This window comes from Lithobates pipiens, unplaced genomic scaffold (genome assembly GCF_037356315.1).
Source record: "Lithobates pipiens isolate NorthernLeopardFrog02 unplaced genomic scaffold, aLitPip1_a1.2 Scaffold_13, whole genome shotgun sequence".
NCBI lineage: Eukaryota > Metazoa > Chordata > Amphibia > Anura > Ranidae > Lithobates > Lithobates pipiens.
The window spans coordinates 335,865,183-335,890,997 of NW_027507718.1; the positions used below are offsets into that span (position 1 = coordinate 335,865,183).

General features: G+C 41.2%; 1 protein-coding gene across 4 annotated transcripts in view; it reads right to left on the reverse strand.

Moving 5' to 3' along the window:
* NR3C2 (nuclear receptor subfamily 3 group C member 2) overlaps positions 1–25,815 on the reverse strand; it is a 488,739-nt gene that overhangs the window by 57,440 nt on the left and 405,484 nt on the right. For all 4 annotated transcript variants that reach the window (XM_077477013.1, XM_077477014.1, XM_077477016.1 and 1 more), the window contains exons 5-6: positions 18,048–18,398; positions 11,884–12,028 (exon numbers count right to left, since the gene is read on the reverse strand). In XM_077477013.1, coding sequence (XP_077333139.1) covers positions 11,884–12,028; positions 18,048–18,398 — 496 coding nt within the window. The remainder of the gene's footprint in view (positions 1–11,883; positions 12,029–18,047; positions 18,399–25,815) is intronic.

Below are 25,815 nucleotides of genomic sequence, written 5' to 3' on the forward strand. Positions count from 1 at the left end.
TTAATTATATGAAAATCAAACAAGATTTTATACACAAACAGTGATTTTTTAAACGATCTTGAATGACTAAACTATGAAGACAGATAAACCAATCTAAAACAATTGTTCTTTCCCCCATAGGGACAGAAAGGTTCATACAAGTTCATCTCTGTAATGATTATACCATGTTTTATTTCCGCTCATTCTCCATAGACCCTATGACTCAATCTAGTACAGTCAATTGCTTTGAATATTAGGAAGTTATTTTAGGAAGACACAAACCACATTCAACCACGCAGTTGTCAGAACCTTTCTATGCATCCATATGTCTGTGGTGAAAATGCCATGTGCAATCTAAAGTAAATGTAAGAGGCAATGGCTATTGTTAGTCACAATCCAACAGAGCAAAATGTGATGCTGTAAGGGAAAGAAAAGATTAATTTTCCCATCAATGCTAAATAACACATGTACTGCAGTATACAAAAAAAGGGGAAAAGTACAATCACTGTAATCAGTTCACAATGGGAAATGAAACATTGCATTACATTTATTTTGTTTGGAGGCTGGAAGAAATAACTGTCATAAGAAATTCTTTTTGTTCATAAATAATTATTTAAAATACACTATATTTTGATTGCCTTTACTGCAAGCATGGACTGTTAGGATTGCTTTTTAAATCATACGCTATGATCCACAGTGCTTGTAAACACTTAACAAATGTGGAAGGTGGCTTAGGGACCATTACAGGAACGCAATGCATGGCAATGCACATTATATGCACTGCGGTGCCATTTATTTTGAAGCATTAGGCCCATTTCACACCTGAGCGTTTTGTAGCTTGAAGCCTGAAGCTACAAAACGCTGGAGGGGAAAAAATCCATTATTCCCAATGGAGATGGTTCACATCTTCACTCCATGTCGCCTGAAGCTCAAACAAGTTCTGGAGCCTTTTTTGCCGCTCAAATCGGGCAGATTTGGGCTTTTTCTTCTTTTTGCATTGGTGACCTTTTGCCCTGCACAAAATCGCGGCTAAATGCGGTAAAAAAAACGCTAAATTGCAAAATTGCAAATTGCAAAATTGCACGATTATCTGCCTGAAAACACTATGTTCGGGTGTGAATGGGGCCTTAAGGCAACACACACATGCTGTAGCACACCATAGTAATAGCATTGGATTAAAAAATTTGTAGCACAATGGATTTTTGGTTTTGGTGTGTTGGCAGCCCATTGTTCTCAGTGCGCATTAACACACATCACAAATATACACTCACCAGCCACTTTATTAGGTACACCTGTTCAATTGCTTGGTAACACAAATTGCTAATCAGCCAATCACATGGCAGCAACTCAATGCATTTAGGCATCTACATGTGGTGAAGACGACTTGCTGAAGTTAAAACCGAGCATCAGAATGGGGAAGAAAGAGGATTTAAGTGACTTTGAACGTGGCGTGGTTGTTGGTGCCAGACAGACTAGTCTGAGTATTTAAAAAACTGCTGATTTACTGGGATTTTCACACCATCCACCATCTCTAGGGTTTACAGAGAATGGCCCGAAAAAGAGAAAATATCCAGTTAGCGGCAGTTGTGTGGACAAAAATGCCTTGTTGATGTCAGAGGTCAGAGGAGAATGGGCAGACTGGTATGGGATGATAGAAAGACAACAGTAACTCAAATAACCACTCGTTATAACCAGGGTATACAGAATACAAAACACATAGTTACATAGTTGGTGAGGATGGAAAAAGACACAATTCCATTAAGTTCAACCTGTGTGTGTGCTTTTATGTTAATATAATATAATTATAATATATAATTTCCCTGTATGTTTTGGTCGTTTAGGTGCCTATTTAATAGTTATCTAATAGTTATTTAAAATTATTGATGCTCCCCGATGAAACCACTGCTTGTGGAAGAGAATTCCACATACTTACTGCTCTTACAGTAAAGAACCCTCTATGCAGTTTAAGGTTAAACCACTTTGCTTCTAATTTTAGTGGATGGCAGTGTCTTTTTAAATTCCCTTGCGCAGAAAAGTTTTATCCCTATTGTGGGGTCACCAGTATGGTATTTGTACATTGAAATCATATCCCCTTTCAGATTCTCTCTTCTCCAGACAGAATAAGTTCAGTGCTTGCAGTCTTTCCCCAAAGCAGAGATCCTCCAGTCTCTTTATTAAGCTGGCCATACATCAATAGATTATCTGCAGATTTTCTATGGTTAGATGGAAAAAGTGCAACAGATTTCTCAATGTTCGCTAAACTGTGTGGATGGAGGAATCTCCCACTTTTTCCATCTAACCATAGAAAATCTATAGATAATCTATAGGTGTATGGCCACATTTAGATTTGTTGCCCTTTTCTGGACCCTCTCCAGCTCCTGCAGTTCCCTCCTAAACTGGACAGGTGCGGCTGGACCAGAGTCTTGTAGAGTGGGAGAATTATAATTTTATCTCTGGAGTTAATCCCCTTTTTAATGCATGCCAATATTCTGTTGGCTTTGCTTGCTGCAGCTTGGCATTGCATAGCTTATCATCTACTAAGACCCCCAGGTCCTTTTCCATCCTAGATTCCCCCAGCGAGTAGACTGCATTCATATTTTTGCCCCCCAAATGCATTATTTTCCATTTTTCAACATTAACCACTTATGGACCGCTCGCCATCATTTTACGGCGCTACTTTGAAGAGGAATATCATTGATATGGTAGCAGCTAGCTGCCATAACCCCGGTATCCTCTACTTCAGCGGGTGGTCCGCTCTCAAATAAAAGTGGTCTCTGCGGCGGATTCTCCGATAGATCCCTTTTATCCCACCGATCACGTCCTGTCTCCTGTGTGGTATGGAGTTGAGTAAAAGGAAGATGGCCCCCACCCGTCTCCATATCATTGCAGGGCAGAGGCAACGTAAAAAAGTCACTTCCGCCCATAGCTCTTAAAGGGACAATTATTTTTTTCAAATTACATTTTTTTTTTTTTTATTACATTTTAGTGTAAATATGTGATCTGAGGTCTTTTTACTCCAGATCTCATATTTAAGAGGTCCTGGTATGCTTTTTTTTCTACTACAAGGGATGTTTACATTCCTTGTAATAGGAATAAAAATTACACTTTTTTTTTTAAAAAGAACAGTGTAAAAATAAAAAATAAAAGGTAAAATAAATAAGAAATTATTTTTTTTTAAGCGCGTCCCATCCCGTCGAGTTCGCGTGCAGAAGCGAACACATATGTGCATAGCACTCGCATATAAAAACGGTATTCAAACCACACATGGGAGGTATCGCCGTGATCGTAGGCACGAGAGCAATAATTCTAGCCCTAGACCTCCTCTTTAACTCAAAACATGCAACCGGTAGAATTTTTTAAACGTCACCTATGGAGATTTTTAAGGGTAACAGTTTTTCGCCATTCCACGAGCGGGCAAAATTTTGAAGCGTGACATGTTGGGTATCAATTTATTCGGCATAACATTATCTTTCACAATATAAAAAAAATAGGCTAACTATACTGTTGTCTTATTTTTTAATTCAAAAAAGTGTATTTTCTTTCAAAAAAAAAGTATGCTTGTAAAACCACTGTGCAAATACGCTATGACAGAGAGAATTGCAACGACTGCCATTTTCTTTTCTAGGGTGTTAGAAACAAATATATATGTTTTGGGGTTCTAAGTAATTTTCTAGCAAAAAAAATAGCTTTTAACTTGTAAACACCAAATCTCAGAAAGAGGCTTGGTCCTTAAGTGGTTAAACCTCATTTGCCATGTATTTGCCTACCCCATTAATTTGTTTAGATCTCCTTGCGAGGTTTCCACATCCTGCATAGCAGTTATTGCCTTGCTTAGCTTAGTATCGTCTGCAAATAATGAGATTGAGCTGTTTATCCCATCCTCCAGATCGTTTATGAATAAATTAGGATTGGTCCCAGGACAGAACCTTGGGGGACCCCGCTTTCCACACCAGAACATTCCAAGTTCTCTCTCTTTATCACCACCCTCTAGACTCGCCCATGTAGCCAGTTTTCAATCCACATACTCACCCTTTGGTCGACAGACCTTAGTTTGTAAAGTAAAAGTTTATTTATGGGGAACTGTATCGAATGCCTTTGAAAAATCCAGATACACCATGTCTATAGGCCGTCCTTTATCTAGATGGGGCAGCTCACCTCCTCATAGAAGGTCAACAGGTTGGTCTGGCAAGAACGATGCTTTATGAATCCATGCTGATTACTGCTAACAATACAGTTTTTATAACTAGAATCTTGTATATAGTTCCTTATCATTCACTCCAAGAGCTTGCAAACTATTGACATTAGACTAACTTGTCTGCAATTCCCAGGGATATATATTGGCCCTTTTTAAATATTGTTGCTACATTGGCTTTTCTCAAATCAACTGGTACCATTCCAGTAAGTAGACTGTTCGTAAAAATTCCCCTGTATGTCCACATCTATGATCAGGTCTGTATTTGTTAGTAATGAGTATGTCTAGTAACGCATTGTTTCTTGTTGGCGCATTTACAAATGTCATGGCCTACCTGAGTATTGTTGCTGACCATGTCCTTACCTTTATGACTTCAGTGTATCCATCTTCTGATGGCTACTTTCAGCACCATGTCACAAAGCTCACATCATCTCAAACTGGTTTGCTGAACGTGACAAAGAGTTCCCTGGCTTCCACAGTCACCAGATCACAATCCAATAGAGCATGGGATTCGGTGGAATGGGAGATTCACATCCTGGATGTGCAGCCGACAAATCTGCAGCAACTGTGTAATTCTGTCACGTCAATATGGACCAAAATCTTGGAGAAATGTTTCCAACAATTTGTTGAATCTATGCCATGAAGAATTAAGTACGAAGGCAAATGGGGGTCCAACCCGATAATAGCAAGGTGTACCTAATAAAGTGTCTGGTGAGTGTATATGAGCCATTCATGTTTCAATACGTACTTTAATAACGTAGGAATTTTCACTTACTAATAAAATTATTTTTATTGAAGTCCAAAAGGAAAAGGGTATCCTTGATTCAAGTATTCCCACTCCTACTCAAGGAAATTCAACTCCCACAATATGTGAGGACAGAAGGCTTAACACCAGGGACTACTCTATCACTCACATTTTGGCTTTCTTCGGTCTGGTCCTTTGGATGTTAGCAGACAAGGACATGGCTTAAGAGCCATTCAGCGTGAGGGCATTCAGGTAATCTGTGAGATAAATGCGCTGGGTTCATAGAAATCCCAAAAGGGGGCAAGCACTTTTGTGAGCACCAAGCGAGCTCAAATAGTAGTGCTATAAACTGGAAGTACTGGTCTCCTACTGCAAAACAAAGGAAGCGTGGGTGGGAAAATGGAAATATGTAGCTAGACAATTTATACATCTACTGATGCAAGAAATTCCATTGTCTGAGAGAAGAAATGAGATCTTGCAGATTCTATCTGGAATTTTGGAACACAAAGAAATCAGTGATTTTATATCCAGTATTGGGCAAATGCGATACCTTGGTTTGGAACTTTCAATACTACTGAATATAAACCTTGAAACTGTTCTTCTGAAAGTACTGGTATAATCATTCCCTATGCCTAAAGTTTTTACAAGGCAGTCTTTAAATCTTCATTGCTATGGTCAGAAGATGGCAGGCTGGAAGGTAAAAAGCAAGGGGGGGGGGGGGGGGGGGTAGAAATTATTTTGGAACCCATTTGAAATGACAGATTGTACCCAGAAGGCTGGGATATCTTGGATCCAGACTGGCGCAAACATTTTAGCCACAAAATTAGAGATGCACATGAGATAAGAGAGATTTTTGAGACATGTTAAATGACAATTTCAAGAGAATCAACACAAGACATGGATGGATCAGCATTCATTGTTCTAAGAGAACAGGGCCTTCAAAGAGAGGTTCCTGTTCTCTGTTCATGCGTCTTGACCAGTTAGAAATAGTTTGGCAAATAGACATGGCAGGGCCAAGGTCAAATAAGGTCTTTATAAGGGCTTCAAAGCACCTATTAAAATAGTCCTTAAAGGAGGAAACATCCTCAGTAGGAACTGTGAGGTGTTTATTGAGAACTGAAATGATAGAATCGACTACCTGAAGAGACCACACATTTTTAGAAATCCTTTTCCATACGAAAAAATATCAGCATAAAGCCTAGGAAGAGTAAAAATCTTTTCAGGGCATAGCAAATGCCCATAAAGTGCACAATAAGTCTGTGTGTGTATGGGAAGTCTTTTTAGACTTAGCCATTCTTTTGGTACCCCCAGGGGGTCTGTTTTGACTGTCGAGAATCAGGTGCTGTTAGGCAAACACTAGTTCTCATTGCATCAATTAGTGTGTTCACAGTGGAAAGAATTTGGAGCAAAGCCATAGCTTGTACTTCATAAGCTCCAGGGAAGAGAAAATCTCCTGCTGCCTCTACTACAAAATCACCATCCTCGATACCTTCCTCCATATCGTCAAGTAAAGGAGGTTCCACATCTAATTCCTGAACCAGGGCAGGGGGAAAAGAGGACGTTTATTAATATATTTTTTACATATATTATTCGTTTTGGCCTCTTAAAACTGAAGGTTCTAGAGGTGCAGAAAATGTCTCCACAAATTCAGACATAATGGCCGAGAAATCTACTTCTATCAGAAAGCCCACAGTCTGTGTCTAAGAGGGAGCAAGAAGAGAGTGGAAATAAGACAATTTTTTGGGTACAAGAGAACAGACATCACCTTGGTGTTCTGTGTTTCCTGTAGACTGTCTGCAGGACACATGCTTTTAGGTCCTTTTGTCTCAGTTATCTTGCACCTGTGATCCGCCATTGCTGGTGATCAGAAGATCCCCAGTGGGGTACTTACGGTTAAGACATGAGGAATGACTGGGATCTGCACGTCTGGAGAAGGAGCCGCTATTGGTTTCTATGCAGAAGTGAGCCTGATTTTGCACTTTCCAGCTTTAGTAAATAAAGTCAATCTGCTTTTAAAGGCAGGCATCTCAATACTTTTGTTAATGAAGTGCAGAGTGTAAAGCGTGCTGGAACACTATTTGCATATTAAACATTTAAAAGGTTGTGAGAAGAAAACATTTATTGTTGAATGCACATTATTAATATATTGTTTAAAAGATCAAACTAAATATTGTGAAGGAGGTATATGTTACACACTGTGGGGCTGATTTACTAAAACTGGAGAGTGCAACATTTAGTGCAGCGCTGCATAGAAAGCAATCAGCTTCCAGGTTTTTTTTTTTGTCAAACCTTAATTGAACAAGTGGGAAGCTGATTGGCTATCATGTACAGCTGCACCAGATTTTGTACTCTCCAGTTTTAATAAATTAAGCCCTTTTTTGTTTTGTTTATTGCTTTAACTGTTAAATTGGTCTTTATATTAAAACAAAGGATCTATATGTTTTTCTTTCTTAAAGGGGTTGCAAACTTGTCTTTTTTCACCTTCATGCCCATCAGTGAAGGAGAAAACTTACTTATTTACAAAATTTCCACTCCCCAACTTTCCAACTTTTATTTTTTTCAAAATTTTCGGTCTTTGTTTAGCAAAAAATAAAAACCACAGAGGTGATCAAATACCACCAAAAGAAAGCTCTGTTTGTGGGAACAAAATTCTATTTGGGTACAGTGTAGCATGACCACGCAATTGTCATTTAAACAGCGACAGCGCAGAAAGCTGAAAATTGGCTTGGGCGGGAAGGGGGGGGGGGGGGTAAGTGCCTGGTATTGAAGTGGTTAATAATGCAGCTTATGTTATTTTCATTGTTCATATGATGGTTTACTTTTGATATTTTTGAACAGTTGTAGCTGGATGGGAATTTTATAGCTGGAGAGCTGGAGCTGGAGTGTGTAAACTATTATTTATATTTCAAGTAATTTCATTCTGTCCATTCGAAAGCAATACAACCAATCTTGGTATGTTACTTTTTCTTCTGTGTAGCAAATTCTGAAAATGTATTTATCATTTTCTAATCTAGGTATATTGAAGTCAAATGAAGGGCTGTTTAAAGGCTGATTAAAATTTTCGTGTTCGATTAATCTTTTTTTTAAATCGATTAATCGACTAATTTTGATTAATTATAACGCATCTCCTTGCATTGCAACTCTGCATTAGTCAGTGGTAAATGTGGTATACACTATATAAAATCACCTGACACTAGGTCATGGATAGAAAGAAAAGATCTAAGTGCTCCCCGCTTAAGTATAAGATTTCATTTTTGTGTTCAAACACAAACTGCTCACATAAAGATGTGACAGATCCCCTGAGAGAGGGGAACCCAGCAGAGGTGTGGGGGGGGGGGAGGTGGGACCAGGAAAGAGCATGGGGGGATGGAGAGCACAGGGAAGAACCGTGAGAACATGGGGTGGGGTGAGAGCACAGGGGGGAAGAGAAGAGCACAAGAAGCAGCGGAGAGAATGGGGGAAGATGGAGAGCACAGGGAGGATGGTGGAGACCATGGGGGAGATGGAGAGCACAGCGAGGGTGGCGGAGAGCATGGGGGGAGATGGAGAGCACAGGGAGGGTGGCGGAGAGCATGGGGGGAGGTGGAGAGTGGGGGGCACTGGTGGAGAGCACAGCAGAGAGCATAGGGGATGAGCGCATTGGGGGTGGTGAGCACAGGGAGGGCGGCAGAGAGCATGGGGGAGATGGAGAGCGGGGGGGGGGGGCTGGTGGAGAGCATGGGGGGAGATGGAGAGCACAGGCAGGGTGGCGGAGAGCATGGGGGATGTGAAGAGCGCATTGAGGGTGGCGATCACAGGGAGGGAGGTGGAGAGCATGGGGGGAAGGTGGAGAGTGCAGGGGGGGCTGGTGAAGAACATGTGGGGGGATGTGAAGAGGACCTGGGGAAGATGGAGAGCACAGGGGGGCAGTGGACAGCATGGGGGGCAGTGGAGAGCAGAGGGGAGCCGCGGAAAGCATGAGGGGGCAGCGGACAGCATGAGGGGGATGTGAACAGAACACGGGGTGAGCGCAGAGCATGGGGGTGGCGGAGAGCATGGGGAGTGGCAGAGAGCATGGGGGATGGTGGAGAGCACAGGGAGGGCGGCAGAGAGCATGGAGGAGGTGGAGTGCACTGGGGGGGGGGGGGCGGCAGAGAGCATGGGGAGTGGCAAAGAGCATGGGGGGTGGCGGAGAGCACAGGGAGGGTGGCAGAGAGCATGGGGGAGGTGGAGTGCAAGGGGGGTGGCAGAGAGTATGTGGGAGGTGGAGTGCACTGGGGGGTGGCAGAGAGCATGGGAGGCACAGTGTATGGGTGGTGTGGAGAGCGGGGGGGGGGGGCAGCAGAAATAACCTGGATAGGAGAAGTGGTGGGGGGCAGCTGCATATAGAACAATCATTCTCTCCATCTTTCTTCTGCAGCTTCCTGTTTCTCCTCTACCTCTCGCAGGCATTCCGATAGGAGGAAGATGGAGAGAATGATTGTTCCATATGCAGCTGCCCCCAACTGCTCCTCCTATCCAGGTTATATGGGGGTGAGTGCAGAGCACGGGCTGCACTCAAGTTTTCTGTTATCCGGCTTCGTGTTTTCAGGATTCAGCAGCAGGTGTCTGCTCTGGCTCCTCCCCTTTGCAGTCACGTCCTCTGGTACAGATGGCTGACCTATACGGGCAGCCGCGGAGAAGCCCCCCTCTATGTGTACGTCCCCCCGGCGCCGATGGGCTGAGTTTAACTGGCAGATCTGCTTAGGAGAGAAGTCAAAACTTTGTGTACAGCCTGTGTCTGAAGTCCCAGAAAACACAGGAGTTGCTTTGAAAAATATTACAGGTACTACAAGCAATTGCAAGTTGTATGCAGGTATGTGCTCATTATCCATAAATATGTAAATGAAAATAGTGTAAATTATTGATGTCTGCCCTTGTAAAGCAGCCCTTGGACTGGCAGAGAGAGAGAAACAGCACTGAGAGACAATCAGGTGTGCTGCAGTGCTCATATACTAAAAAGGAACATGTTGATGAGGAGAAAATGGAGTGACGGAGGAGAGCGCATCAGTTTGCAAGTTTCTCCATTACTGGCAAGTCACAGGCTGAGGGAGGGACAAGACACAGGCTACTTTCACACTGGGGCGGGCGGGCGCCGGCGGTGCTATATTTAGCACCGAATTACCATCATTTTAGCAGTGTTATTCGGCCACTAGTGGGGCCAGTTTTAACCCTTGCTAACGGCCGGGAAAGGGTTAAAATCGTCCTCATATCGCTGCTGGAGCAGTGCTATGCTGGCGGTTTAGGGTCGCTGCCCCACTGTTTTCAATGGGAAGGGGCGCTTTAGGAGCAGTGAATACATCGCTCCTACAGCACTGCAAAGATGCGGCTTGCAGGAATTTTTTGTACCGTCCTGCAAGTGCACCGCTCCAGTGTGAAAGCCCACAGGAGAGGCGCTTTACAGGTGTTATACAGGTGCTATTTTTAGTGCTGTAGCGCCTGTAAAGCACCTCAGTGTGAAAACAGCCTTAGTTGTATTTAACTGCAGTAGAGAAAAATCAGGTCTCAAGGCTGGCTATGTGGCATGGTTGTTTAAATCTCAGTAATGAATGGACAGAAATATAAATGCTCGGACAGGTAAAACAGCTCTCATATATGTATTGTATCTATGTTTCCAGCTATTTCACCACAGTTAATTTTTTGATTTGAAGAGTTTGGGAGTGTTTGTCACAAAGGCCACAAAGCAAATGAATAATTAAAAAATAAATAATAATGATAATAATAAAATACAGCTAACAAACCGAATGCACTGACAGTCTGAGCAGCCTACAGCAATAGACTTCACATTTCCAGTAAATGAATGGGATTTAATACATACAAATTAACTCGTGGGAAAACCAATTTCAATCACTAGAGACATTTCCCCTCACTCTTTCTTACACGTTAAATATTTGTACTAAAGAGCATCCCACTCAGGGGAAGGAGCAATGAAAATAGTGAATAAGCAATAAAATGTCTTTGCCGCTCACATAAATGGAAAAATAAAAATCTGTACTGAAGGAATATTTTAGCTCAGCAAGATTACTTCTTACAGAAAAGAGAAAAATTAACTTGACTATATTGGCTTAAAAAGATAAATGCCTATCCACTCTTCTAAGAAAGTCTAAGAAATGGAAAATAATGTTCCTTAAGGACACCTTTTCAAGTGTGAGGATTTTGGGAAGGCTAGGTGCTTTAAAAAGCTGCGATGAAACAAAGCACTTATAAAATAAGAGCTGAAAGTAGTAGTGGTATGTAAATTTTGATTTTTTTTTATTCCTGGACTTCTCATGCAGAATACCCTGAAAAGGATGAATAGGATCTTCTGCAATGGACAAAATCACAATCACCAGACAGAAGTGTCATTTTATTCTCCTATACATGTAGCAGACACTAAAGTAAACATGTCCACATACAAAGTATAGCTAATGTAGCAGATGTATTCGGCTATTTAGTATGTAAAATTTCTTATCTTTAAAATGCAGGCTGTAAAATGTGGAATCATATTCTCAAATATGTTACAAACATATAAAATTCCCCACTGCACTTTTTTCAAGAAAGTCACAGATCTGTAAATCTAAATCTTGATTTTTCTTACACATACATAGCAAGATTAATATAAATGTTCATTTTCAAGTCTGTGCCTGGATGCCCAAGAGCACATGCACATTCATAAATGTGTTTTGTTTTCTTACACACCGGGCTACACCATTCTGTAAGCAGCACACTATCATATCTAATGATAAACTTTGCCGGCAACTAAACTGTGACTGGCATTTCATTTCCTATTTTGTTTAGCTTTAATGCACATATCACTTATAGCAAGTGAAGAAAGGGACAATGATTATGTAGTTTACATCTAGCAAAAGTTATCTGCCTGCCACATTTGTGTAAGCAACATGATTGGAAACTGAATTCATGTCTATGTAAGTAAATACCATTTTTAGAACAATTACTAATGCATACTTACTCATTAAATATCAAGTCTGGTGCAAAATACAAGTATTGGCTGTTTGCATGTTTATAGGATCTCCAGCTCAAGGCAAATGACGACAGGCACATCCAGGAGTACTGGATTAAAGTAATTTGGTCCTCAAGAGGCAGGTTTCTAAATCCTGAAACAAATGAGTATTAATGAGGGATATAGGAAATTTGAAAAAGACATAATACTGTGTCATGAAACACAAAATGTATGTATACACATACAAAACCATTGACATTTCCTATACTTTTTGATGACTATTTGACATTTACTTTTTATTTATTAAATGAGCAGAAAATGTTCACTTAGCAAATTGAATGTTACTTAGCTAGCGAAAAAGGTAAAACTTAATTTATTTTATAAGAAACATGGATTTTTTGCTTTAACATGACTTGATGACTGAAGTTAGCATAACAAAATGAACAGTCACTTTGCAAAGTTCTATTCTCTTAGTAAATCAACCCCATTTGATAAGATAAGATGTGCATGATATCCGGTTCAGTCTGTTTGTTCACTTTTAAACTAAGTGTATGGAGATGACTAATGAAAATATCAGATCATTCATTTAAAGGAGTAGTAAACCCTCATGTTTTTTCACCTTAATGCATCCTATGCATTAAGGTGAAAAACCTTCTGTCATGCAGCAGACCCCCCCTCCCCTTTTACTTACCTAAACCCGTTCTTTCTCGCCCCGGGGACGAGCGCACCTGCTCTAGCCGGTGTCTCGTGTCCTGATTGGATATATTGATAGCAGCACAGCCATTGGCTCCCGCTGCTGTTAATCAAATTCAATGACACGGGTGTCGGATGTCCCGAAAGAGAGCGCTTCTCTGACGGGGCACTCAAGAAGAGGAGGTGCCACGAGCACCGCTGAGGGACTCCAGAAGAGGAGGATCGGGGCCACTCTGTGCAAAACCAACTGCACAGAGGAGGTAAGTATGACATGTTTGTTATTTAGAAAAAAAACAAAAAAGGGTTTAGTAACCCTTTAAATATACACAGACCAGGTAACTGATGGATAGGCATGTTTTGCTATGTTTGGTAGGACTGGCACAGCAAACCGACATATTAATGAAAAGATGGGGCCTCTATGGTTTACTGTAGCTGGGTGCTCTGATCTCCCACTCATCCGCCGACCCCTCCTGCTATGACAGGAGAGAGCTCAGTGTGAGAAGCCAACATGCTGCAGGCTTTTCTCCCCCACCCCCCCATCACTGGGATTACCTCATGTCGGGAAGATCGCTGATCTGTGTCTCTGCAGCCAGCGCCTCTCACCGGTAGTAGAGTGGCTCTGTGTAATTCCCTGCTCCAGGCCTCTCTCCTGCAGTGCAGATCAGATCCAAATAGAGATGCCGGGGAGTAACAGCCATCTGAAACATCAGAAAGCACTTGCCATGCAGAATCTATGAATGATGTGAATTGTAGTTCTTAAAGGGAGACTGCACCATACCGGTTAATGGAGGCTAACAGGCTGTGGACATTAAATCTCTGCACCTGGAGGAGGAGAGTTCCTGGGCAAATTCCAGATTGCTGCCAATCCAGAGGGGAAAGCAAAGGGTAGTCCTGCTGTGAGGGTCCGTGCCTCACATTAGAGGAAACAGATCCATCAGAAGAGGAGCTAAGAGGACCTGTTGCTGTGCCTGTTCATCCACATCAGGGAGAGAGGACAGACCTGCATCTGAATCTGGCAGATCTGCCTTCAGAGTCTGAGTTTGAGAGAGAGAGACTTGCTGCATCTTCAGGATTGAAGGGGTGAGACTGCAAACTGTGCGAGAAACAGGGACTAGAAGCGGCTGATTGACAAGCCACTGGGACCAGACTAGTTGCCTGCCAGGATGTGGTGACACTGTTAGCCCACATAGAGATGCAGTTCTAAAGACTCTAGTTGCACCTGTTAAAGTTTGATTTTGCTTTGCAATAGTCTTTCGAGTGCCAGTTAGTTGGTCATTGGCTTTTCATCCTTTATACTACCCTTAAGACTGTATAATTATCTGTATAAGACTGTATAATTATTACATTGTTGTATGCCTCATTTAGTTGCATTGCTTTAATACATTTAATTAATTTACCTCCAAGTTGCTGGTGGCCTATGTCCTGTGCATTATTATAGAGTGGTAGCTCACTAACTCTTAAGTCACTTAAGAACTTAAGTCTCTTAAGACAGGTGTAAACAACTTTTAGTCTACGACCAAGTGTGTCAGAGGGGATTGAGCAGTTAGGAGAGTCATGGCAGAACAGAGAACCTTTCATCACCAGTGGGTCCTGCGGGGGTAAGCACTTGAACAGTCACTTTGCAAAGTTAGGGCCCTTTCACACTGGGGCGGTGCGTGCGTCCGCAGTAAAGCGCCCTATTTTTAGCGTCGCTTTACCGTCGCTTTAGCGGCGGTCTGCGGCTGCTAGCATGGCAGTTTTAACCCCTGCTAGCGGCCGAAAAAGGGTTAAATCGGCCTGCAAAGCGCCATTGCAGCGCCGCTTTGCAGGCAGTATAGCTGCGCTGCCCCATTGATTTCAATGGGTAGGAGCGGTTTAGAAGCGGTGAATACACCACTCCTTTCACCGCTCCAAAGATGCGGCTAGCAGGACTTTTTTCACCGTCCTGCTAGCGCACCGCTCCAGTGTGAAAGCCCTCCGGCTTTCACACTGGAGTGAAAGGGGCTGGATTTTTACAGGCGCTACACCGCCCCAGTGTGAAAGGGGCCTTATATTCTTTTAGCAAATCAACCCTATTTGCTAAGATCAGATGTCTGTTTGTTAACCTTTAAACTAAGACATTGTATGAAGATGGCTAGTTAAAATATCAGGTCAGTCATTCAAATATACACAGACTAGGTAACTGAGGAAGGGCATCTTTTACTGTGCTTGATGTGACTGGGGCATTAAACTGACATAATAATGAACATTTGGTACTTCTATGGTTTACCAAAAGACATGTTTTGGGATCAGGCTCAGAGTTGGGTAGAGTTCCTCATTAAGCCAGGACCTAAACAATGATAACTGTGATATCTGTATATAAACACTGCAATAGCTAAAGGTAAAAATTAGACCGCACAGTATAGAGTGCATATTCCAAAACCAAGGATATTTTTATTTAAATGCCTGAAAGTTCCTTGTGGGGCAAATCAGTTTTATTAAGCTAAAACACCACATGCAGGAAGAACAAAGTTGATTTTCCAGTTCTCAGCAATCCTTTACATTGCTACTGCAATGGTTCATGTGGTGCAGGGAGAAACAAATGAATGTTTATGTAACGTCTTCCCAATTCAACTGCTGTTAATAAGAGTAAAATGGAGATGACGCCAGCAATTTAATTCAGCTCTTCACTGCTAGGGTCTCTCCTAGAAAAGGAACTGTGTTTGTGTTTTAACTTAAATAAACTAAGAATGAAAAAATCCTGTAATACTCAGAAACAAATATTAGCATCAGAAACAAATATTAGATAAAATATAATTATCATATATAAAAGTACCTCTCTGCATACCATGCACACAGAAAACAGGTAACATCATCCGCTATATCTGCACTTTAAGCACTATATTACTTACCTTTTCTGGATTTCTTTTACATAATTTAATGGAGGTATATATTTCATACACATCTATTTATTTGTGTTATAAACTTAATGTCTGCTCTTGAGAATTACAAAGACTATTAAAATACTAAAGGCAAAACTTTTTTTCATTTTGGATAGTGTAAGGGAGGGTTATAACCCCAGTTAGATTTTTTTCACACCATCTGTATCCCATTGCAGAGATTTCCATTCACTTCATGTGCCATAGTCAAACAGGAAGTAAGAGGAAATCCCTGAAAATTAAGGGAATTCACTGGGGACCCCCAGGTTACCAGAACTAATGTCCTCATTGGAAGATTTCCCCTCTATTACTTTTCTGGGGATAACCCAAAATATGGGGGTTTCTTTTACTTTCACTTTCAATGATAATGGCAAACAGGACAAATAAAGAGGGTGAATCTCCTTAATGGGGGCACAGGTAAAAATAAAAACTGATAAGTGCTCTAATCCATCTCTACTCTATTTAACCTCCCTGGCGGTATGATTCAGTCTGGATTTAGGTGCTAAAAGCGGTACAATTATTTTGCATGGAAATCTGGCGTTTTATTTTGTAGTCCTGTAATTCTTAGGAATAATGCTCTTAAATCTGTTCAAACCAGAGTCTAGCAGACATCCCGGGTATGATAAAGTTTATAATATAATAAAGAATAATCAAAATTATTCAATAATGTAATCAAAGCCTAAAACACTGAAAAAGGGACACTTTTTGGTTGCTATGGACAATCTCCAAATTTCAGGCAGAAAAAACAGTATTTATAATATAAAAGTGCATGCAGGGCACTGCACAGACCACTAGGGACAAAGGGGGTGTGTAATTTTTTAATACAGCACTGTAATCTGTAAGATTACAGTGCTGTGTGTGTTTTGTGTCCTTTTACTTTTTTGGATTTGCCGCTGTTCTCCGCTCCTGTGCGCCATAATGTCGCAGGGAATGGAGCTCGGCGGCATTCGGCACTTTGAATCGAGCGGAGGACGGCTCGATCATACAGCGCGGAGGACATCGCTGGATCCAGGGAACAAGGTAAGTAACTCTCACTGTGTCCTCCCCTGCATCCAGCGAAGCGATCCCGAGTCTGGCTTGGGGTTACCGCTCCTGCTAATAAATTCCCAACCCGAGCTAGACTCGGGATTACCGCTAGGGGGGTTAAACATAAAAAAAAAAGTTTTGCCTTTAATTATACGTTAAAGACATAGTTGACAAAATAGAACTTATTTGTCCACCTCCTAAATTAGAGAGACACAGATGTAGTGTTGTCATAACCTGAATTGATTTGGACATCTGAGAAGTTATTATCTTGTGGATGGGGCAATAGAGACTCCTACAGCAGATCACTGACCGGAGACTTTTTTTACTGCCAATTATGGCAGCAACATAAAGACAATGGTACCTGAAATGTAACCATATCTATAGATCCATTCCACATGTCTTAGTGCAACATCTACAATTTCTTTCATTCCTGGATAGTGTATTTAAGAGGCACATCCTTTTGATACATGAAAAATGCATACATGAAACCATAATGTCCCTTGTACAGAAGGCTGTATGGGAGCAGTGTATCCCTAAAATGCTCTCCATTTGCAAGGGGCCTTAGTGTTGAATCTTGCAACTTCAGGATCTCCCCCAGTGCTCAACACGCACCCAGCCGGTCTCAATATCATTACAGTGTTTCTTCTAGCACTGAATACCACTGCATAGTAAGTACTGCAGCAGGCAGCACTCCTGAAAAGCACATAATACCTGCATGTGTTAATTTCTTGGGGGGAGAAAATTGTGATAGGGCAAAACAAAAGCTCCACCAGGTACAAAGATCACTTGACCACTTAAATACCTAACTACAGCTCTTTTGGCCATACTTCTTCAATAGGTAACAGGAGTGCACTTATTAATGCACTACTGTGACCCAGATTCAGCTGACAGCGGGCTAAAAACCCACTATCAGCTGACATCACAAGGCCAGTCCAAGCTCTGCTGGAATCCCAACAATAATGTTGAAATCTGCACAGATGCTTGACCAGCAGCTCACTCAGCCTCTCAGCAGGCACAGCAGCCTAGTAATTTAAATGGGCTGCTGTGCCTGCATTTCATAAAGGAAAAAGGTTCCTGCGCTGTTTTCAAAATGCAGTGGCAGGGAAATCACATAGTGATTTTGCACCATGCGATTTCCTGGTGGTTCCCACAAATGCTGCTGCTGTTTTAGATGCACGGAGGTGCCATTAGGAATCAATTGCAGGCCTGTGTGTTTTTAAAGAGCAGCGCAGGTGTGATTCCCGCACCTGCAATAGTGTGATCCAAGGCTTTGAGCTGATGTGGGACAGCTACAGCATCACATTCATGAAAAATGGTATGTTTTCAAATCTTATACTTCTTTAAAAGAACTTAAAACGTAAAAAGATGCACAGATTGTTTCACCTGCTTTACGACACAAAGTAACACTAACACTAAGAACTGTCTGTATTTAACAGTTTAAGGTACTATAACTGTTTTGATATCACTTATATACAGTATCCATCATATTGCAAAAGTACACATTCAAAATAAAAACTAAATATGTTCCAGCACAATCCTAGAAACTTCATTACATACCTGGAATCACTTTTGCCCATTTGACCACTTGGATCATCTGTTTTCCAGCTAATCGGTTGAGGCTGGACAGAAGGTGTTCTGCTGTGTCTGGCTGCGAACTGTCATATCCCGCATACACAATTTCTGGTTCTATGTTTTCAAGTATCACAGTTGCCGACAGTGTAAGTCCAGGGGAAACAGCAGATATGATTGGAACAATAGTTGTGTTTGTGGAAACAGAGGTGTCTTTTGGTAGGGATGTGAATGTGGCTTCATCCTTTGGACTCTGTACAGGTGGCTGCTGAAGTGAAGGAGGTTGCTGGTGTTCTTCGTGGACCCCTTTTAACTTTCCTAGCTTTTTAGACTTCCGAGCTAAAACAGATGTGCAATAATTGTTAGAATAAACGGTGCATAAAATACATAGCATCAAGGCAGATTGTGCTCACAGGTTCCTGCAGGACTTTAAAGTTACATTTATTCTAGTTGCATACTTTATTTTTATACAACATTTATTTAATAATGTATGTCTACATTACAAAAAAATTATAAAAAACATTTTGTTGTATAAGACTCCTTTCACACTGGGGCTGCGGCCGCATTAGCGCTAAAGCGCTGCTAGTTTTAGAGGCGCTTTAGAGCTGTTTAAGCGGCGTTTTTTAGTACAATATTTTGTACAATATTGTTTCAATTAAAAGTATGTGAACATGTCAGAATCACCAGACTTTTTGCTCATCTTTGACTCATTTATGTAAACCTTTATCCCAAAAGGAAAAAAAAAAAAAAAAAAAAAAAAAAACTGCTCATAAAGTGTAACCACAATTTGTCAATCAAGTCCCTCTGAAATTGAAAAGTCAAACAGACGATTTGAGTTTTACACCACACAAAAGGTAGATGTGCAGGCTATAAAACTTTTGTCTGATGTGAACTCATTGTCTGATTTTCAGATGATCAGTACAGAAATCCGTCACACAAAAGTCTAAAGTACAAACATACTGGGAAGAGGTTGATCTTGTAAACTACAGTCTGTAATCTAGAATTAACATTCGTGATGCGGCAATTGATGAAATGTCAAAATTCTCATCTTCTTTATTGGGATAATAATGAAGCTGCTCTTCATGTAGTTATGCCAAACGTATTTTAAAAGGCATTTGTTTTGTACGATCTGAAAATCGCGCATCAACGCTCACCAAACTTCTACTAGCATGAAATTAGCAGAAAGGACCCAAAGGGTGGCACTTGAGAAATGAACTTCCTCTTTATACTCTCATAGTACGTAAATTTTCAGATAGTATGCTAGACAAAATCCCCACACACACCTTTTTGACAAAAATCAGATGCTTGGTTGTCCAACAATCAGACCGTGTGTACGAGGGCTCAACACTACCCTGTCCCCAGATTGACAATGCTACTGTCCAAAGGTGTCTGCTTTACTACTTCATCCAGAATGCAGACACAGTAACACAGGAAAGGTTATACTGGCTGGATTACTAGCCTTAAAAAGAAAATTAATGCAGCCTCCACATCTAAGGCTGCATTCACACTACAGCATTTTAAATCGCGGGCAGATCTGCCACGGATCTGCCAGCGATTTGACAGCACATATGTGTGAATGACAAAACGTAGAACTTGCATTTGAGATGCCATTCATTTGAATGACATCTCAAAATCACTGTGTGGGTCTGCCGTGATTGTCACACGATAAAACGAGCTGCAATCGCAGCAACCCACATGTCGCCCAGAAATAATTCAGGAGAGCTACTTTGGGGTGACTTGCATCCCACGATGCGGGTTGCCATGATTTCAGCACGACAATCGCGGCAGACCCGCACCCTGATTTGAGGTATCATTCAAATAAATGGCATCTCAAATGCAAGTTCCGCGTTTTGTCATTTTACGCATCAGCGCTGTCAAGTCATGGGCAAATCCATGGCAGATCTGCCCATGATTCAAAATGCTGTAGTGTGAATGCAGCCTAAATGATTAGTAAGCTGCAATTTATTATATATTTGTTTTTGGCTTTAATCCTGCTTTAATCTATTAACATTATTATTTCCTGTCTTTACTGAACACATTATTTATACAGTTAAAATCCTGGGGAAAAAAATAATGCCAGCCCATGTACCGAACAACTGGTTCAAGCATTCCACCAACATCTCCTGTACCAGCTGATCAGACTTACACATTAGTTAAGAGGAACTGTTGATACCTCCTCTCTACAAAAGTGTTCTTTGAACAAACAGATCTTTTCAGGTGCCACAGCTTCCCAACTGAAGCAAGATCTGTTCTTTAACTTTCCCAGTCCAAGAAGAAAACTTTATTCTGTTTAACTCCTTCCTGTCTGCAGTCTTGAAATGTCCAATAGCACGATGACTCCAGCTGGGAATACATACACTATATTGTCAAAAGTATTGTGATGCCTGCCTGTACATGCACATTAACTTTAAAGGATAACTAAAGGTTCAGTTTTGAAAAAAACAAAAAACAAACATGTCATACCTACCTCCTCTGTGCAGTTGGTTATGCACAGAGTGGTCCCTCCACGGTGCTCCTGGCTTCTCCTCTTCTCAAGTGCCCCGTTGGAGAAGTGCTCTCCCTCGGCGCACCCGTGCAGGCGTGCGCCCGTTTCCTGCTGCTGACACAGACGGAAGGACTGAGGTCCGCCCCCAGCTCCCATGTAATTAGATTTGATTAACAGCAGCGGGAGCCAATCTATCCAATCAGGGGCACTGGCTGGAGCGGGGGTATGCTCATCCTGAACCACTTCCCGGCCATTATACTGCTATAGGCCGGGTGGGAGTGGTTAAGGTGTCAGCACACCAAGACATTTTGGACAATTTCATGCTCCCAACTTTTTGTGAACAGTTTGCGGATGGCCCTTCCCTGTTCCAACATGAGTGTGCACCAGTGCACAAAACGAGGTCCATAAAGACATGGATGATTGTGTTATCAACATGCTGAAGCTGCTAAGTTTGGCCTGATCCTTTAGGCATCAATGGCATAAATAGTTATAAAGGGATTAAGCCATGCTGTTGTTGTCATCCAACATCTATTAAGCTCTGCATCTGATGGCAAACTACCCTGACCGCATCCTATAATATTGCTTGCTACAACTTTGAATACATTGCTCCTTATACCAGTAGTCTCCAAACATCCGGAGGTCCTCTGCTTGGCTTTATTTAGCCCTTGTGGCATTGCCCCCCCCCCCCCCCCCCCCGTTAGCAATGGTGGGGTATAGCCACTCAATAATTTTTTGTGCAAAATTTTCTTTGTGGTTAGCATAACTGAGTGTGGCTGAGATGTATATTTTACCTATGGTAAGTATTTTGTACTAAGACCCCTTTCACACTGTGCCACCCCCAGTGTCAGCGGTAAAGCGGCGCTATTTTTAGCGCCACTATACAGTCGTTTTAGCGACACTATTTAGCCAATGGTGGGGCGGTTTTAACCCCCGCAAGCGGCCGAAAAGGGGTTAAATCCGCCCGCAAAATGTTTTGCCGGCGGTATGACAGTGCTGCCCCATTCATGTCAATGGGAAGGAACGGTGTGTTCACCACTCCTTCACTGCACCAAAGAAGCTGTTGGCAGGACTTTTTCTGACGCCCTGCCAGCGCAACGCTTCAGTGTGAAAGCCCTCTGGCTTTCACACTGGAGTGAATGTAGCAGCTGTTTTAGGGTGGTTTGCAGGCGCTATTTTTAATGCTATAGCGCCTGCAAAATGCCCCAGTGTAAAAGAGGCCTTAAAGGTGTCCCTTTTCAGAGTAATCAGCAGGTACTTTGCTAATGTTCATATTCAGTTCCTTCAGCACTGCATGCTGTCTTTTTGCTATGTCCTGCAAACTAGTACCTTCTTAGGAGAGTAGCAATACTGTACAGTATTTCCCCCATTTGCAGCCGATTATAGCTACAGCTCTATCATTTGATTCTCCAAATACCCCTATTTTTTTTTTTTTTATAGCAAGGTTCACATTAAAAGAGTGGGCTCCAAATCTGTCCTCATAGTGTTTTTTAACCATTTAATTAAAATATGCATTTTAGTTAAAAGGCTATCACAAAGATTGCCAGGTTATTGAAAGCAGGGATATGACCATATCAAGAAACAATCACATGCAACTATAGCAATGTCATTATTAGTATAGCTCAGTAGCACAAAAATGTTGGTCTTTTTTTATTTGTTTAGCAAAAAATAAAAACCATAGAGGTGATCAAATACCACCAAAAGAAAGCTCTATTTGTGGGAACAAAATGATAAAAACGTAGTTTGGGTACAGTGTAGCATGGCCGCGCAATTGTCACTTAAATAGTGATAGCGCTGAAAGCTGAAAATTGGCTTGGCCAGGAACAGGGGAAAGTGCCCGGTATTGAAGTGGTTAAATAATGCATACATTGAATTTTTACAGTATAGTGTTGTTTTATTGTAGAATACATGATAATGATATCTACACTGTAGCAGGGATAAAATAAATAAATATGCAATGTAATAAAAATGAACCCTGGAGTGGTAACCATGTGAAATGCATAAAAAAAAAAAACAACAGGTCCATTCATGGTTACACCATAGATAGCAACATAGTGCTACTGCATAGGGAATATTTTCCCTTATTTTACAATGAAACAGCTGCACAGACCTTAGGGCTGCTTTAATTGATTTGCAATTTTCATAGAAATTATATAAGACATCTACCTGGTAGGCAATTATGGACAATCACATAAAACAGCTTAGTGGCACATTCTCATTCCTCCTGTGTGAAACACTATGTCTGCATTTCTTTCATAGACTGTGATCCTAATGGATTCAAATAAGTCTTCTTGAAAACTTCACAAAGATAAAACGCTGATAATCGTTTAGAAAAATACATTTTCACTGGTCACAAAATTAATAGTAAGGCAGGTGTATGGTAAGAGATGCTGGTGTTTTCTACATTAAGATACATTAAAGACGTTGTCTAACTGAAAATCTAGTGGTCAGTAATAATAATGATACATAAGATCTCAATAATATCATAAACTTTCTAGGTTATTAGGGATTTTTCTAGCATTTTCACACTGGGGCGCTTTTCAGGCGTTTTTAGCACTAAAAATAGCACCTCTCAAGCAACCCCAATGTGAAAGCCTGAGTGCTTTCACACTGGGGCGGTGCACTTGCGGGATGGGAAAAAAAGTACTGCAAGCAGCATCTTTGGGGCAGTGCGGGAGTGTTCCCAAAACACCCTGCCCATTGAAATGAATGGCCAGAGCTGCCAAAGTGCCTGCAAAGCGATTTGGCAGCGCCACAACACGGCGCCTTTAACCCCCTCTAGTGCCCAAAGAAAGGATTAATAGCCACCCGCTAACAGCCAAATAGTGCTGCTATAACAGCGGTAAGGCTCCTCTCCAACTAGCAGTGCTTTACCGCTAACGCTTGCACTGCTCCAGTGTGAAAGGGGTCTTAAGGTAGCTTATGGACTTTTTCATATTATAACTAAACAGAGTGGGGTGTGTGGTTTGGTGATGACATGTAGGCTTTATCGTTAATTCACAGGGGCTGGACGAGAGTAGCGGCGATCCTTTCCTCTTTACATATTATAAATGAAGAGTTATCTTCCACCAATGATTGAGAATCACATTTGGCTTATAGCTATCTATGATGTTACAGCTTCTTGGATAGCGGCTGCTTACTACTTTTTTCCTGGGCAGTGGATTTTTCAGTTAACAGTTGTTTTTTTTCCATTTGAGACACTGTCCACTGCACTGCTGATCACAACGCACGAGCTGAGGATCTCTGTATAAAAAAATGTGGGTAGTGGGCCAACAACCTTAAGGCCAGGTTCACACTATTTTAGACGACAGTAGTACTACTTTCATCCTACTTTGCTCTGTGACATCAGTCCTGCATTGATCCTACATCCATCATGAACAGGATACTACTTTGATCTGACTTTTCAGATAGTACAACTTGTTCTTTGACCAATCAAAACTAACACACAATGGGATGGGCTACAGCAGGGGGCAGGAAATAACACAATGTTTGATGCCAAAGTCAGATGGTTAGGACAAGGATCTGACTTTGATCCTAATTCAATGATAGTCAATGGGCTGAAGTAGGATCAAACTAGTACAGGGAGCATTTTCAAAGTCGGACCAGTTAAGACGGCTCCCATAGGGAAACATTGATTTGCAACATGAGCTCCCAATGTCGGAGCATTTGTCGTACCAGTGTGAACCCAGCCTTAGAGTGAATTCACACTGATGCAATTGGATGCAGGTTTCCTTGCATCCAATTCTCATGACAGGAGACTGTGACCGGCTCTAGATGGACCCGGCTCACACAGTTTTGTGGGGGTGGGGGGCATCCAGAAACAGTGAACAGGGATGCACTGGACCCCTGCTGTGAGCCACAGGCGTGGCTAGTGTGAACCCTGCCTTAAAGCTCCTCTAGACTTTTACAACACGGCCAGATAGAAATATGCAGAAACTGATTGACTCTATGCCACATTATACGTTAACAATTAATGTTCTGTTGAATTAAAAAAATAAAAATCTAGTAAAACAGTCATGACTGGTAAGGGTATCATTTACCAACCACTGTTTTACAATGGATATAGTAGGAAAACATACAGATTTCTGGAAGCAATCAAAGCCATATAAATATGAAAAATCCAAGTCTGGACATTTATGTCCTCATGCCCACCAGCTACAAAGATTTTTGTTCCATATTGGGTAGAACAGGGGAGGGTTAAGATGAGTGTCAGGCAATTGATAACTGTGTGCCACTATAGGCATATTGCCTTTGCATTCATTGAGATCACCAGGATTGAAAATAAGCGACAATCTCTGTAAGGGGAACAAAACAATTAAAACGGAAGAACCATCCTATTATTTGTTAGTATATTTAATAAGTCTGAAATGGTTAAAACCAAAAGTGCAAATCAGTTAAGCAATATACCCTGAATATTTTTTTATTTTTTTACACAGATGTAAATGAAGACTGCAAATCTAAGGCCATAGTCATCCATCTATCTATCTATCTATCTATCTATCTATCTATCTATCTATCTATCTATCTATCTATCTATCGATCTATCTTTCAGTACAATATAATCATTACATGACTATTTGCTTTTCCTTAAGTCCACCCTAAAAATTATTTCTATTATTTATTTTTTTATTTACAACCCCTTTCTCTGGCTATTTGTCAGGTTTTGTCAAACATATAGAGTGACTTAAATACAGAAAAAGTGAAATGGCTGTGATCTTGAATTGGTTACCAAGGTGACCAATAAGTGTGTTACAAAAGAAGTTAGAATTCCATGCTGAAGGTCAAATAAGATGGTACTAGTGCTGTTTTATGAAAAGACTCTGTGCCACAGAGAACTCCTGCCATGTCAAAGATGTCTGATAGGGCCTTGCAATGATTTCTCATTAATATTGTTTGTAAACGGAGGTCTACAATGTTGCCAGGAAACCGATTAACTATATAGACAAAGCAAATACGTCAGACCGCTGCTTTGTTTATCCACTAATGCTCGGAATGGGTAAAATAACATAAAGCCCCACAACCAAATGAAAACATTTCTATTACTATGGAAAGCATGACAATTAATATAAAAGCAGAAGCGCATACATTTACTTAGTTAGCACTCGTGCTTGTACACATTCATCCTTAAATGGAAATGGATTACAAATACCTGAAAGTCAGTCTTCATTTAGGCTGATTTATTTGTAATATTTTTTATTTATCTACTTTATACTTTCATATATGCAAATTTAGGAGCAGAACACAAAATGTATTCCATCAGATCAGACCAGACAA